General features: G+C 40.2%; 1 protein-coding gene across 1 annotated transcript in view; it reads right to left on the bottom strand.

The window, feature by feature from the left end:
* Positions 1-15,641, bottom strand: part of LOC128469981 (trypsin-3-like) — a 28,470-nt gene extending 12,829 nt beyond the window's left edge. The window contains exons 1-3 of the mRNA XM_053451798.1: positions 15,539-15,641; positions 3,790-3,949; positions 3,188-3,447 (exon numbers count right to left, since the gene is read on the bottom strand). Of these exons, the coding sequence (XP_053307773.1) occupies positions 3,188-3,447; positions 3,790-3,949; positions 15,539-15,581 (463 nt within the window). The 5' untranslated portion in view covers positions 15,582-15,641. The remainder of the gene's footprint in view (positions 1-3,187; positions 3,448-3,789; positions 3,950-15,538) is intronic.
* Between the last annotated feature and the right edge of the window lie 1,404 nt (positions 15,642-17,045).

The following is a 17,045-nucleotide window of genomic DNA, read 5'->3' as shown; positions in this document are numbered from 1 at the left end:
ACGACGCTAGCATCATATACCATATTGCTAAAAGTTGTCAGGTTCTATCTAAACGGGAGACTTGGTATATAATAGAACAGAATTCATGTGAAACTAGCAGCTTAAAAAACTTATTTGGCCCTTAAAAGATAAAGATATATTAACACAAATTAAGGGTAAAAATAAAGTATTAGAGAATATCTTACCCGAATGGTTTCAGTTTGAGTTCCCATTAAAATTCCAAGTCACTATGGAAAAGGAGGTCTCACTTTTTATATAAGACATGGCGTTTAGATGACTCTATTCTTTACTCGGAGGAGAATAGAAATTATATTTCGGAGATGTCTAAGAATTTTTTCTTAGAAAATAAGATAGGCCAAACAACCCATGCTATTAGATGGTGCGCCTATAAGGCGGTCATAAGAGGATACTTCATCAAAATTAAAAAAAAGTTGAGATTGAAGTATGATCAACCACTAAATTAACTATATATTTCTTACTATAAATTAGCCACTAAAGCTAAACTTGATCCGACCTTGGAATATAAAAACCTATTACAATCCTTTAGAGAAAAAATCAATGAAAAAGAACTAGAAACCTAGACACTCTATGGATAAACCTTTAAAAGAACTCAAGTCTGGGAATCATGTCTCCAAAAAATAAATAATGTGAATTCTGGCTGCAGCTCTACACATTTATAAACTTACCTCCTATTTCAGCTTCATTCCCATTATCTATTTTTTTTTTCTTTTTTCTTCTGTTTTTTTTTTTTATATGTATAAGTAACGGTGATACGGTATATCAGACATTAATGAGGAATAATAATAGGCCAATGGAATGTTTTTCTGTGTGTATCTCCTTTATTGTATAATATACATACGTTTGTTTGTTGTATGTAACTTTCGAATGTTTCTTTTTTTATAGAAGAAAATAAAGATTATTAAAAAAAAAAAATTAAACTAAAAATGGAGTACTCCACAAAATCCGTAAATTTTCTGGACACTACAGTAAGCTGTACCAATGGTACAACCCATACCTCTCTTTACAGAAAACTACAGACAGATGCAGCTATCTCCACAAATCTGGCTTTCACCCCTCCCATACTAAACGGGGCATCATCCACAGCCAAGCAACCAGGTACCATCGAATATGCTCTGACCCCAACGACTGCAACCTGCATCTAAACGACCTCTCCAAATCTATGAAACAGAAAGTTTTTGATTTGTAGCCTATCAACAAACAAATCAACTCTGCTCTCAAAGTTCCACGCACACACCTGCTACAATATAGAGAAAAAAGAATCTCTACACGTGTACCACTTGTAGTCACCTATAACCCAGCGCTTGAAGAAATACGGAAAGTAATCAAAGACCTACAGCCAATGCTAGCAGAAGATGAGACACTAAAAAACATCTTCCCTGAAACCCCCATTTTGGCCTTCAGACAACCCCAAACCTGCAACAAAAATGTATTAACCGGAAACTACCCACTGACAGAATGAATAAAGAAAAAGGGACCACACCGTGCAAAAGGCCCCGCTGCAAACTGTGCCAACACATATGCGCAGACAACATAGCCACCCACAACAGCAAGACCTACAATATTAAAGGATCATATTCCTGCACATCTAGCAATGTAGTGTATCTGATACAATGCACTAAATGTGACCTAGGATGCTACATTGGAGAAACCAGCCAGCAATTAAATGGCAGAATGAACATGCACAGACATTCCATTAAACACCACAAGGAAAATTCCTACTGCACTCCTGTGGGACACCATTTCACCCAAAATGACCATTCAATCAAGGACCTAAAAATCAAAGTACTGAAAGGGGACTTCAGTAATACCAAAGAAAGACAAACTTTTGAAGTCAGAATGATTCAACTATTTAACAGCAAGAATAGAGGACTCAATGCCGATTTGGGTTTCCTGTCCCACTACACAGGTTTTACACACCCCCCCACCTGCTATATGTACTGTTAAGTGCACCATGTTCATCTATATTTACCTGTATATATGACAAATGTGTAGACATGTACATTACCACCCCTATATTCATCACTGCATTCCTATCCCCAATATGTGAGCACTAGCATCTTATTTTTTTTTGTCAATTTATCTTCAGCAGTGCTAATCCCCCCCCCTCAAAATTCCCTACTCAGAAAATGTATGACCCTCTGGAGGGACACATACTTTTACAACATCTCACCCTCCCTTATCAGATCTGGGTAGTAAGCCCCCCTCCCCTGCCACACAACATTGAATTCTATGTGTCATTTTGCTCAGAAATGTTTTAGACTTGAGAAAGGGAGAAGAGCTTCCGAAAGCTTGTCATTCCAAAATTCTGTTAGTCAAATAAAAAAGGTATTATCACGAGATACTTATTCCATCTGTTATTTGATATTGACACCACTGGACTAATACGGCTAAAACCTCTACTTTACTTTTCTAAGTAGATGTTATTTGTAACTTTCTCTTATCTTCTTAATATAAAAGAAATAAAAAATATAGTAAAAAAAAAACTGAGTATAGTAAGGATGTCAAAATAAGCATTGCTTATAGGTATAGTATAATAGGCAAGCTAGCACAAAGTCATACATACAAATCACCAGTGGGTCGACTAAAATACAATGACATCTCCAGCTTTCATATTTAGGGGGGGAACATAGGGGGACAGGGACCCAAGTGGGGGGGGGGGCAATTATAAAACGCTACACTCTGCTGCCAATATATATTAACATTAGCCCCTGCTCCCAATATATATTAATAGTAGCCCCTGCTCCCAATATATATTATCAGTAGCCCCTGCTGCCAATATATTTTATATTGAAAAAATTGGACCCCAGAAAAGCATTTCCTTGGGCCCTGCTCCACGCTCCCGAGCAGGCAATCACTCCCTTTCCGTTACCACACCAAAAGAAAAATTTCCACACTGACCGTAAATTAGGGGAAGACTGTGAGAGTCAGAGCAGTCTTCCCTCTTTCTGAATCTACCATGACATTGAGAGGTCCTCTCCCACCTAATCATCCCCAGAGTCCCTTTGTCTCTTCATTCACTAAACCATACCTCTGGTGATGCTGCTCCAGTAGGGGCAAGTGCTCCCTTTAGCCCCCCCCATTCCAGACACCCATGTCTACTTGTAGAACTGTTCATGCCACTAACTTTGAGTCTGTAAAAGCAATAGGAAAGCCAGTTGCCACTTACCTCCAGATGTTTGGAGATTGCCCCACCCAGATACTAAACACAGACTTCCCTCCGCCGGGCAGCTACTTGCAACTTTAATGGGCTGTACGTATTGGTTAAATTGTGCAGGCTCCACCAGTTTGACCATCATAAAATCATGCTCCATATAGTATTCGTTGTAATAGAAGTATTGGTATGCTTTTTCCACCTGGATATGTTGCTCTGTCCCTTCTTCTTTGGAAATATCATGTTCTCCCAGATGAGCTATCAGGTATTTGGGCCTGTATTGTAGATAAAAACATGTAATCCGCATAACAGGTTTTTGTGAGCTGGGTTAGGGGATAGCGTAAGAGGTAGCGCTGAGGCACTGTTAGTGATAATGTTAGGTAGGGTTAAATGTTAGGATTAGATTAAAGTTAGTGTATAGGATTACCATTAGGGATGATCAGATTAGGTCACAGACTATTGATTAGACCGACCAATAATCAGTGATCTAAAGGGTCATTAATCAGAGATCACATTGCAATCTAGTAGGTTATACATTAAAAACTAAAAAAAAAATCAGATCACTTGTTGAGTCCACTGGATGGACTATTAAATTTTCCGCAATGTAATGTACTTACTGCTTGTAACAATGAGCAGCTGAGATGATCCACCGTGAATTGATCAGAGACCCACCACACCAACGTTGACCATTGTAGGTGAAATACACCTGCCAAGGCTGAGAATTGCGAGAGCACTCATAGCCTCCGATAATCTTATCATCTTCAAGAGGAGCAGTGGCTGCAATAAAGTATGCCATAGGTTTCACTTACAGATCTTGATTTATTATATTACCCACACATATAACACTACACACGCTGACTCTAACCCTACTCCCTCTCTTACCTCATGGAGTCTCCACTGCAGCTAGCACCCCCAATGCCAGCTGCTACAATGCTGTCTTTCTACTACCGAAGGATTATGTGATGCATATTATTTGACCCTACTGGGCTCCATGGGCACCTGGGTGCTGTGCACCCGCCTCACCATGCCCCTTCAGAAGATCAGGGGCTGAGCATACTCCAATTGATGGTGGCCTGGCAAGTGCTTCAGACGTCCTGCAAACGACCTGGAGTTTGTTGATCTCTAATCTTGAGGAAGGTTTTGAAGTTATTTGAAGTAGAGCTACCTTTGGGTAAAGACTTCATCATTGGCCTCCTGTATAACTGTCCTTCTCACACATTGCTGTACTTAGCATTTTTGGCAGCATTCTCAGAAAATGTGGTTAAGGCTCAAAGTGAGTACACCCAGGCTCCAATAAATGTAACAAATGCTGCTTGTTATATATTGGCAAAAAGAGCCTCCTCAGAAACATACAAAGACTGGGTACAAGAGGTTACATACAGAAAAGACAAAACAAGCTATGGTTTACCATGGAAAAGGGATTTCTATACTGAATATTCCTACTTCATATCACTCTAAAACTAATCTTCAATATTCCTTCCATTAAGTAGAATGTAAACATCTGAGTAGCATAATTAAAATGCAAATGACAATTTACGATTTCAGTACCTGTAACAAAAAAATAAATTGTAAATTGCCATTTGTATATGAATTATACTCCTCTATAGACAAGCAAGGGTTAAATTATAATTTAATTACTCTCTAATTTTATAGATATTAAATTGGGGTGGCACAGTTGGTTATTGACCTATCAATGTTCCAATCAAGCACACATACTTGCCCTTGTCTAAAACCTGATCACATTGCTTTGCTCCTTATCCTGTGTATATTACACAGTGACCAGAGAATGTGTTTATTGAAAGCACAACCGATATTTGCATTTAAAGTTGAAACGTTTTTACCCCAGTTAACATGTTGGCTGTGCATACGTCCTAGAGGCTGTTGTGCTGTAAAGATTCTTTAACCGCTGTAGTGTCAGACAGCAGCAACCAGTTCTCATGCGCCACAGGGGTTATTTTTTTGAACTTGACATAGTGGGCATGATACCTCAGCCCTTTTACCTCCCAAGCATCTCCCCAACTGCCCCTTTTGTGTCCTCATTCCCTGAATTTGCCCCCTCACCACCTACATTCACCTCCTTATCGGACATCTTAATAGTCAAAACATTTATGTTGCTTTTCTTGCTTTCGGTAAGAGACATCACATAACTGGGCGCTGGTACACAATGTCACCTAACCGGGTGCTGGTATGGCATATCACATGACCAGGCACCTGTATTCTATAGAAATAGGCTTAGGGGCAAATGTCTGCGTTTTGGATCGGAAATCGGCTAAAAGATAGAATGCAGAGAGTTGTTGTGAATGGATGTTTTTCAAACTGCACACAGGTATTAAGTGGAGGCCTCAGGGGTCTGTCCTGGGTCCTCTTCTTTTTAATTTATTTATTAATGATTTCCCAAGCTGCATTGAGAGCCATGACACAGTTTTTGCTCATGACACAAAATTAGGCAGGGTAATTCAGACTAATCTGGATGTTTCTTCTTTGCAGGAAGATTTAGACCGAGTTGGGGACTGGGCATGCAAGTGGCAGATGAGGTTGAACATAGAGAAATGCAAAGTTATGCATTATGGTAAAAATAATAATAATGCAACCTATTCTATAAATGCAATATCCTTGGGGAAAACTACGAATGAGAAGGAATGGTAGACAATAGACTTGACAACAGTGCGGAATGCCAGCAAGCAGCTGCAAGGACCAATAAGGTTTTGGCATGCATAAAAAGAGGTTTTGATTCACGGGAGGAGGATAATATCTTGCCTCTTTACAGGTCAATGGTAAGACCTCACCTTGAATATGCGGTACAGTTCTGGGCACCGGTCCTTAAAAAGGACATTATGGAATTAGAAAAAGTGCAAAAATTAATAAGGGGATTGGGAGATACTAGTTATGAAGAGAGACCAAAAAAACGTATAATATAATTATATACACTAGAAAAACGGCGTCTTAGAGGGGATATAATAACATAATATAAATATATGCAGGGCCAAGATAAAGAGCTCTTCCGTGACCTGTTTATTAACAGAAATATACAAAGAACAAGAGGTCCCCCTCTGAGACTGGAAGAGCGGAGATTTCATAGACGACAAAGGAAGGGATTCTTTACAGTAAGGACAATAAAGGTATGGAATTCACTGCCAAGGGAGGTGGTGTTATCAAATACATTAGATGCCTTGAAAAGGGGTCTGGATATTTTTTTAGAAAGGCATGACATACAGGGCTATAAATAGAATTAATATTTTAGAGCTTCTTGATCCAAGGAGAAATCCGATTGCCTCTTGGAGTCAAGAAGTATTTTATTCCCCTGATGGCAGAACTCAAAGTAGCTTGATTAGGGTTTGCTGCCTTCTTTTGGATCAAGAATAGGAAGGTTAGGTAGAAGGGTTGAACTTGATTGAACTAGGTCTTTTTTCAACCTTATGTACTATGTAACTATGTACATCACATCACGTACCAGCACCTGGTCATGTCACCGACAGCAAGAGAATCAAGTTAGATTATTTGATTACTAAGAGATCAGAAGTGGCAGGTAAGTGTGGAGATTTGGGGCAGAGTGGTAGGAAACCTCCTTCCATTTAGATACTAAGTACTTATAATTGAATCTATTGATACATTAAAAACGGAAATGCCAAAAAGTGGCAAAATATACGATAAAGTTCTGCAAAATGAAGTTTGCTCGCCCCATGTGAAAATTACGTTTGGCATTAACCAGTTGTTTTCACCATTGAATGTACAGTAAGGATACATAAACACTGCAATACCCTTGACAGAATTTAAAATGTGTGCCTTGCATGTAGATGTGGAAAGAAGTGTTGCTAGAGCCTAAATATTCATAATCCCAAAAGTAACAAAGATCTTTAAATAAATTGGATCCATACAGAAATCCTATTGAGGTCAATGCCTATGGAGTACAAATGTATCACTGAATATGAACAAACAATACTTTCTAGGAGACATTGCCTATAAATATGGTAGGTATAAACCAATGAGGACCAGTAAAGTAACATAACTGGACCACTGTAATCTTTGAGTAGAAAACAACCAATAACCACAGTTGTCAGTGTTGTCTTTCGTGATATTACATTTTTCATGCTTCTTTTTCATACTTTTTAACCTTTCTTCAAGGGTATGCCAAAGCGGCTACTGAGTTGCCGCTTATATGCATTAAATTAATTTACTCCAATAAAAGTAATATTTTAAAATAGATCCTGTAAATTACCATAGTTTTTTGAGTTTTGTTTTGAGAAATTGTTTCCTGGTTTAATAACATGGTTTTATAAAATATTTTGGCTGGAAGGTGGACTGCTGTCACCACAGCTATTAGCATATAATTGTTTTGGCAATATGTTACATAGGCTGAAAAAAAGACATGTGTCCATCAAGTTCAGCCTTTTCCATATCTGTTAATTTCTTGCTGTTGATCTAAAAGAAGGTAAAAAAAAACCCAGTTGTGGCTCTTTCCAATTTTGCACAAACTAGGGAAGAAAATTTATGTTTTTGCAAGTATTCATCCAGTTGCTGTTTAAATGTCTGTATGGACTCCGATAAAATTACCTCTGCAGGCAGAGAATTCCACATCCTTATTGTCTTTCCTGTAAAAAACCCTTTCTTTTGCCTGAGACTAAATCTCCTTTCTTCCAGTCAAAATGCGTGACCACATGTCCTACAAATAGTCATCTTTATGAATAGATTTCCATACAATGGTTAGTATTGGCCCCAAATATATTTATATAATGCGATCATATCCCCTCTGAGGCGCCGTTTTTCTAAACCAGACAGATTTAAATTAATTAACCTTTCTTCATAACTAAAGTGTTCCATTCCTTTTATTAATGTTGTAGCCCGCCTCTGAACCTTTTCCAGTGCTATAACTGCCTTTAGAATAGGTGCCCAAAATTGCACAGCATATTCAAGGTGTGGTCTTACCATTGATTTATAAAGAGGCAAAATTATATTTTTATCCCGCAAATTGACGCCCTTACTGGCCTTAGCAACTGCTGACTGACATTGCACATTGTGTCCTATTTGTTGTCTATAACAATACCTAAATCCTTCTCGTTTGTTGTTATCCCTAATTCACTACCATTTAGGGTGTAAGTTGCTTGTGGATTCCTTATCTCGAAGTGCATAACTTTGCATTTATCTACGTTAAATTCCATCTGCCATTTGTGTGCCCAGTCGCCCAGTCTATCAAAATCCCTCTGCAGCAAAGTAATATCCTGCTGACATTGTATTAGTTTACAGAGCTTAGTGTCATCTGCAAACACGGAAACATGACTTTCAACATCTATTGGTCATTTAGAAATATGTTGAATAAAACTGGTCCCAGAACAGAACCCTGAGGGACACCACTTACCACTTTTGTCCAGCTTAAAAATTTACCATTTATAACAACGCTCTGTACTCTATCACTAAGCCAATGTTCAACCCAAGAACAAGAATTTGCATCTAGACCAATTTCTTTCAGTTTGAAAACTAACGGTGTGGAACCTTGTCAAACTCCTTGGCAAAATCTAAGTAGATTACATCCACTGCAACACCCTGATCTACACTTCTACTTACTTCTTCATAGAGTGCAATTAAATTAGTTTGACATTACCTATGTTTCATAAAACCATGCTGATAACACTGAATTCCTGAATATTATACATTGATAACCCTTCAAATACTTTCCCAGCCACAGAAGTTAATCTCACAGGTCTATAATTTCCAGGCAAAGAGTTTGAACCCTTTTAGAATATAGGAACCACATCTGCCTTCCTCCAATCCTCTGGTACAATTCCTGAAAGAAAAGAATCCTGGAAGATTAGAAACCGGGATTCACTTATTTCCAGACTTAGCTGTTTAGGTACTCATGGGTGAATACCTTCAGACCCATGAGCTTTGTTAACATTAACTTTCTTTAGTTATCACTTTCTCATTTTCTAGTTTAGCCCATCTAATCACCTTTTTGCATGCATTATTGGCTTCATTATATAGGATGCCTCTGATTTGTCTGATTTAAATGCTTTAAAAGCCCCTTTCTTTTTTTTAATTTCTTGGTTTACTTCCCCACTAAGCCATATTGGTTTCAATCTGTTTCTTTTATATTTATTACCCAATGGTACATACTGAGAAGTGTACCTTTCTAATATTTGTTTGAAGATACTCAATTTCCCTCAGTGTTTTTATCACTAAAAAGTTTATGCCAGTTAATATGTTGTAAAGCTGCCCTTATCTTATTGGAATTGGCCCCTTTAAAATTATATGTTTTAGTATTCCCCATGTGCAGTGGCGTCGGCAGGGGTGGGCCAGAGGGGGCCATGGCCCCCCCAACATCATGCTGTGCCCCCCGGTGTGCCCCCCCAATTGAAACGCCGGCTTTTTTTTTAATAGACCCGGAGGAGAGAAAGAGAGGCGCCGAGCGGTCGCTGAGGATTAAGTTCTCAGCAACCGTTCGGCGCCTCTCACTCTTCTCCGCGACCGCGAGGCCTCTGCCTTGGTCGCAGTGCCGGCATTTCAAGCCGGGTGCCGGTATATGTCGTCATATCCGGCGCCCGGCAGTGAAGCCGCGCAGATTGCAGAACCAGGGATACAGAGACCTCGCGATCTCACCGCTGGACAAGCCCAAGGTAAGTGAACTTCAAAGGGGGGTAGAAAGTTAGGAGGGGGTTAGAGAGTCAGAAGAGGTAGATAGGAAGTGAGAAGGGGTAGATAGGTATAGATTGGGAGGGAGAGGGGATAGATAGGATAGATTGGGAGGGAGAGGGGGTAGATGGGATAGATGGGATGGATATGATAGATAGGGAGGGAGATGGGGGTAGATGGGATAGATTGGGAGGGAGAGGGGGTAGATGGGATAGATAGAGAGGGGGTAGATGGGATAGATTGGGAGGGAGAGGGGGTAGATAGGATAGATTGGGAGGGAGAGGGGGTAAATAGGATAGATTGGGAGGGAGAGGGGGTAGATAGGATAGATTGGGAGGGAGAGGGGGGTAAATAGGATAGATTGGGAGGGAGAGTAGGTATATAGGGAGGCAGAGGTGGTAGATAGGGAGGGAGAGGGGGTAGATAGGATAGATTGGGAGGGAGAGGGGGTAGATAGGATAGATTAGGAGGGAGAGGTGTTTATGGGACAAACTTGGCGTACGTTCAGCTGTTTGGGGACAAAGTTGACACAATATGTACCGTATTTGATTATAAGACGACCCCCCAAAATCTGAATATTAACTTAGGAAAAAAAGAAAAAGCCTGAATATAAGACGACCCCAAAGGAAAAAAGTTTTACCAGTAAATGTTAATTCATGTAAACTATTTTTTTTAATAAAAGCTATGATTGAGAAAAATATTTTTTTTGTTTTTATTTCTTGTATTTTCCAACCTGTCCCCCAGTTACGCACATCTGCCCCCAGGCTTGCCACTCCAATATGGCACTGTGGCCCATGATATGCCTTTTAACCCTCTATATGCCACTGTGCCCCATGGTATGCCTTTTGACCCCCTATGTGCCACTCTGCCTCCAGAAATGCCTTATACCCCTATATCCCATTCTGGCATTTAGGGGGTTAAAATGCATATTATGGGGCAGAGTGGCATATAGGGAGGTATAAGGCATTTCAGGAGGCAGAGTGGCATTAAGGGAGTTAAAAGGCATTGTATAGAGCACTCTGCCTCCAGAAATGCCTTATACCCCTATATGCCACTCTGGCATTTAGGGGGTTAAAAGGCATATTATGGGGCAGAGTGGCATATAGGGAGGTATAAGGCATTTCAGGAGGCAGAGTGCTCTATTAAATGCCCCCTCCAGAAATGCCCTATGCCCCCATTTAACACACACACACCCTATACCCCCATTTAACTAACACACACACACACACTCACTCTCTCCCCCCTCTTTCTCACCCCCCTTCCCCCGCTCTCCCCCTCTCTTACCGGTGCTTCCAGCCGGGGCAGCGGGTTGACGTCGCCTTCTGCTGCAGCCGGAATGGGGGTGGAGTTGGCAGCGGGGGTTTGTATGCGTCCGTCGCGTATACTTTCCCCGGCTGTCAGAGATCAGAGTTCCCCGCACCGGTGCGGGGAACTCTGATCTCTGACAGTCGGGGAAGGTCTATGCAACGGACGCAGACAACCCCCGCTGCTAGCCACACCTCCTTCCGGCTGCAGCGGACGTTGTCTACGCGGATCGCGTAGACGTCAACCCGCTGCCCCGGGAACACAGCAGGAAGCACCGGTAAGTGTGTGTATGGGGGGGGGGAGACAGGAGGATCCAGGTCCCCTGCAGCGGCGCGGGGGATCTGGATCTTAGTCTCCTAATCAGACCTCAAATAGACGACCCCGATTAGAAGACGAGGGGTATTTTTCAGAGCATTTGCTCTGAAAAAAACCTCGTCTTATAATCGAGCAAATACGGTAATTTGGGTGCTGGTTGGGTTTTATGCGGGCAGTGTGGACACCAGGGTTGGCTTTGGGGTTTGTGACCAGTGATCTATGCCTGTAATTTAGGGTGTTTTATCTATACCTTTAATGCAGAGTTTATATGTAATTTCCAATTGATATATACCTGCAAAGCTGGGTTTTGTGTCATTCTGTTCATCTGTATCGGCTATATTTCCATACATTATTTATGTTTACCTGCAAATATAGGATTTGTATGTCTTATTCAGTTGATCAATACCTGGAGTGCTGTTTCCATGTGTTGTTTATTTGATCTATACCTTCAGTGCTGAGTGTACATGTGATTTCCAGTTGATCTATACCTGCAATGCTGGCTTTGTGTGTTCTGTTGGTTTATAACTGCAATGCTATGTTTCCATACATTATTTATGTATACCTGCAAATACAAGTTGTTTTTTTTTATATCTCATTTAGTTGCATGTGCTGTTTCCATGTGTTGTTTTTTTGATCTATACCTGAACTACAGGGTGTAAGTAAAAGAGCGGTATGGTTTAGTGAATGAGGGGATAAAGGGACTCTGGGGATGATTACAGGGGAGAGGACCTCTCAATGTCACGGTGCAGGACTGAGTCTCACGGTCTTTCCCTGATCTGCAGTCAGTGTGGGAAATATTTCTTTTTTTTGTTGTGGTAGCGGAGGGAGTGATTACATGCAAGGAAGCGTTGAGCGGGGCCCAAGGAAATGCTTGGATAGGGTCCAATTTTTTCACTATAAAATATATTGGCAGCAGGGGCAAATATTTATATATGTTTTGGCAGCAGGGGCTAATATTAATATATATAGGAAGCAGGGACCAATACTATATATATCGACAGCAGGGTCTAATATTAATATATATCGGCAGCAGGGTCCAATATTAATATATACCAGCAGCAGGGGCTAATATTAATATATATCGGCAGCAGGGGCTAATATATATTGGCAGCAGGAGCTAATATTAACATATATTGGCAGCAGGAGCTAATATTAACATATATTGGCAGCAGGGTCTAGTATTTATATTCATATTGGCAGCAGGGTCTAGTATTTATATATATATCGGCAGCAGGGGTTAATATTAATATATATTGGCTGCAGGGGCTAATTATATATATTGGCAGTAGGGGCTAATATTAATATATACTGGTAGCAGGGTCAAATATTTATATATATCAGCAGCAGGGTATAATTTTTATGTATATCAGCAGCAGGGTATAATATAAGTATATATCCGCAGCAGGGGCTAATATCAACATATATCCCCAGCAGGGGTTAATATTAATATATTTCAGAAGCAGGGTGTAATATTTCTATATATCGGCAGCAGGGTCTAATATTTATACATATTGTCAGCAGGGGCTAACTTCAAAGAGATAAGTGCATATTATGTAGTTAAAAATGCACGTCTAACGTGTGTGTGTGTGTGTATATATATATATATATATATATATATATATATATAGTGTATATGTACCGTTTTATAATTGGCCCCCCTACTTTGGTCCCTGGCCCCCCATGTGCCCCCCCTAAATATGAAAGCTGGAGACGCCACTGCCCATGTGCAATTTATTTTTGAGTATTTCAAAAGACACCATATTACCCACTATTACCCAAGTGCTCCCCTACTTGAATGTTTGACAGTAGATCAACATTGTTTGTTAGAACAAGAGCCAGACAAAAAATATTTGCCACACTGAATCGGAATCAGACATACAAATCCTGTATTTGCAGTTTTACAATAATAATGCATGGAAAGATAGCATTGCACGTATAGATTAACTAGAAAACATGTAAACTCAGTACTGAGGGTATAGATCACATGAAAACGGCACTGCAGGTATTAGTCAACTGAATAAGACATACAAACCCTGTATTGGCAGGTATAGATCAATTGGAATTCACATAAAAAGGTATAGATAAGACCGCCTAAATTACAGGCATAGATCACAGGTTGCACACCTCAAAGCCAACCCTGGGGCCCACATTGCCAACATAGAACCTGACCAGCAGCCAGATTACACACATAGGGCTTGCCATCTTCGTCCCCAAACAGCCCAGCATGAGTCAACTTTGTCACCAAACAGCCCGGCCTGTGCCATCTTTGTCCCATAAACACCCCGCTTGTGCCCCAAGGCTCAAACACCCAGCTTGTGCCATCTCTGCCTTTCCACAAATCAATTATACATCTATGATACACACAAACACTTTTACAATCACTCAATAATTCACACAATTTAATCACACAATCATTTATTCTCTCACTCATTCACACAAATCATTTACACATATTCATTAATGTATCTTCACAAATTCATTTATTCTCTCACTCATTCACACAATTCATCTACACATTAATTCATACTCTCACTCATTCACAAAATTCATACACACATTCAGTCATTCTCTCACTCATTCATACAATTCATCCAAACATTATTTATTTCATTCTCTCTCATTCACACAATTCATGCACACATTAATTCATTCATTTTGTCATTCATTCACACAATGCAGCCACACATTAATTCATCCATTCCTTCACTCATTCTCACTCTTTATTTATTGCAATATTCTTCCTACCCCCTTTCTCACTAGCTACCTCTCCTCCCTTTTCTCACTATCTACCCCCCTTTTCTCACTATCTGCCCTCTCCCCCCTTTGTAGTTCACTTACCTTGCAGAAGTCCTGCAGTAGGAGCGCAAGGCCTCTGTCTTGCTGCTCTGCCGTGGTGCGCACTGCTTCACTGCTGAGTGCCAGTATATGATGTCATATTCAGGTGCTCAGCATGAAACGCCAGCACCGCAACCAAGCTAAAGGCCTCGCGGAGGAGACTGAGGGGCGCCGAGTGGTTACTGAAAACGTATTAATGAGTGACCGCTTGGTGCCCCTCTCTCTCCTCTACGTCAATCAGCGCTCCTAGCACAAATAGAAAAGGATGGTGTTTCAATTGGGGGGCACACGGGGGGCACAGCGTGATGTAGGGGGGGGCCATGGCCCCCCTGCCGACGCCACTGCCATGGTGTACACATGAAGTTGGGTTTCAGGATACACATATTGGTTATTTTAACTGTAAACGCCATAGTTAACTGTAAAGTTCTATAGTTTTGCACAACTTACTTATATTTTGTTTAAAAAAATAAATGATTAATAGTGCACAATTGGCTGTACACTTTGTGAACTGCACTTAACATAGTTCATCCTGTAGGATCATGACTGACATTTATATCACACATCTAACTAGAGTGACACCTCTATCATAACCAATTTTGGTCTGATCTCCTGTGAGTTGCAATGTCTAATATATGTGAACTTACTGGAAAGACATGCTGTTCAATTGTGTCCCTTCCTGCTTCCTGCTCTGACTTGGGTCGGCTTGCTCGTTGAGGTGGGATAGTAGGGTCACGAAGTAGTGCTGCACCACACACCGTGTGGAGGGGAGCTCATAACAGGCATCATGTCAGTTGGTTGTCCTCACAATCACTTTAAATGCTTAATTCTCTAAACATGTTGAGGGTACTTTGCCCCTCATAATCTCTGGAGAGGCTAATAATGGGTTAGTCAACTACAAATTATAATTTAGCCAGACACAGTTTTCTTCAAATATGACACACTTTCAAGATGTTGGATGACTATTACCAGAGTTGTAATTCTACAAAGTAGTTTGTTCAAACCATGTATGAAATTGATAAATGATGCTAACAACAACTGAAGAAATGTTGGCTGCCTCAGCCTTTGGTTAGAAGCAATAAGTAAAGTAAGACACAGTTTTCCCTTGCTTGTGCAGACTAAGAATAGTAATCCACCTAATCTAATAAAAAGCCTGTGGTTTAAGATATGATTAGGATAAAGCAGAAGCTTTATCAATCTTAATGCAACAGTAGCAATGAAAACAAATAAGATACCTAAGTATTTCAAATAAAAAACAAACAAAATGAAGTCTTTTTCATCTTCTGTTACCTGCAGCCCCAAGGAGCAACCACACGTAAAAGAGAGATATCATGTTGAAATTAGCCTTTCCTTGCTAGAGAGGACTGGAAGACCATGGAATGCTTCGCGGGGGCTGAATTTATTGGTTTCTTATCAGCCTAGTTCATTGTTCTGTGTAAGCAATCTTCACTAAGCAGCTGTAGTGGTTCCCAAACAATTTAAGCATGACACATAGAAGTTGGCTAAAGTCTGATTTAGATTTGCACTGTATCTGTTAGATTGTACATTTGTTAGTTCAGCTTGGATAGTTGACTCCTGAACGCAAGATACACATTTTACTTGGCAGAACATGAGGGAAAACATACTAAATATAAAAAGCAATACTGGCATTCATCCTTTGGACAATTTAACCCTTTTAAATGTGATCTGCTCCATTTTCAGACAATAGCAAAGTTAATGATGTCATTATCCCTATGGAATACTTGTGATTTATTTGTAAAAAACAAAAGGTATTTTAAAAAGTTTGGTTAGATTCTCTCATCTTATCCCATTTTTTTATCCTCATCTTATTTTAGCTTTTTGGTGCTGCACGTCATCTGTCCTGAGCATTGAAATACATCATCATATTGCGGCACTCCATTCAGAAGCACGCACAAGCTGGGCAAGATACACTGTAGAGTCCATGCCATCTAGGCTCTAGTGTAAATGGGTTGTTACAAGGGATATTTGAATAAATATCCCTTGTAAAATATATATATCCCATTGAACAGCTGCACATCAGGGAGCCCTGACAATGCAGCATCCCTTGGCCTAGGACAAATTTTTTGTTTCATTTTTGGTCCATTGTCATGTTCCATGGATCCATCTGCATTATTGTAACCTCCTGGAGCACTTCTGCATCAGGGCGAAGCCTCAGTGTGCAACACAGGATCAACCTCTTCCCCACTGGGAGAATGGGGGAGAGGCTATCTTCATGGTATGTGCTGAGACTCCTCCATGTTGCAGAAGTGCTCCAGGATGCCACAGTAATGCAGATGGATACATTGGGAAAAGAAGTGTTTCTGTACTTCTATTTCTCTATGAATCTCCCTTGATTATTTCTACATAAATCTCTAACTAAATAGATAAAGTAACTTAAACTGAATAATGTTCTTAAAACCCCCTTAGTTATTTTACCCAACAGATGTAATTGTTGATATATGTAAACTGCACATGTAGTCCAGATAAGGATCACAATGGGCTTAAATTCTGTAATTATGCTAAAGTTACAAATTCTTGTTAGAAAATACATAGGCGTATGCCAACCTCTTCACACCTCTGGCACACCCACTTTTGAGGACTACAGCTACCATCATTCTTAGTGTTCTGCTAAGAATGATGGGTGTTTTTTCTTCATTCTTTTTTAATAGGGAAAATAGGTTTTAGAAAGTCGAGCATTTGTGACCTCACTATACAGAATCCCTGAATGTTAGTTGGGATAAGCATTGATTGGATTCCCAGGGTGCACTCATGTTAGTGATTGCAAAGAAGAGGATTG

The sequence above is a fragment of the Spea bombifrons genome, chromosome 12 (genome assembly GCF_027358695.1).
Source record: "Spea bombifrons isolate aSpeBom1 chromosome 12, aSpeBom1.2.pri, whole genome shotgun sequence".
NCBI classification, from domain to species: domain Eukaryota; kingdom Metazoa; phylum Chordata; class Amphibia; order Anura; family Pelobatidae; genus Spea; species Spea bombifrons.
Note: the sequence above shows the minus strand (reverse complement) of the source record. Positions and strands in the feature narration are given on the sequence as shown.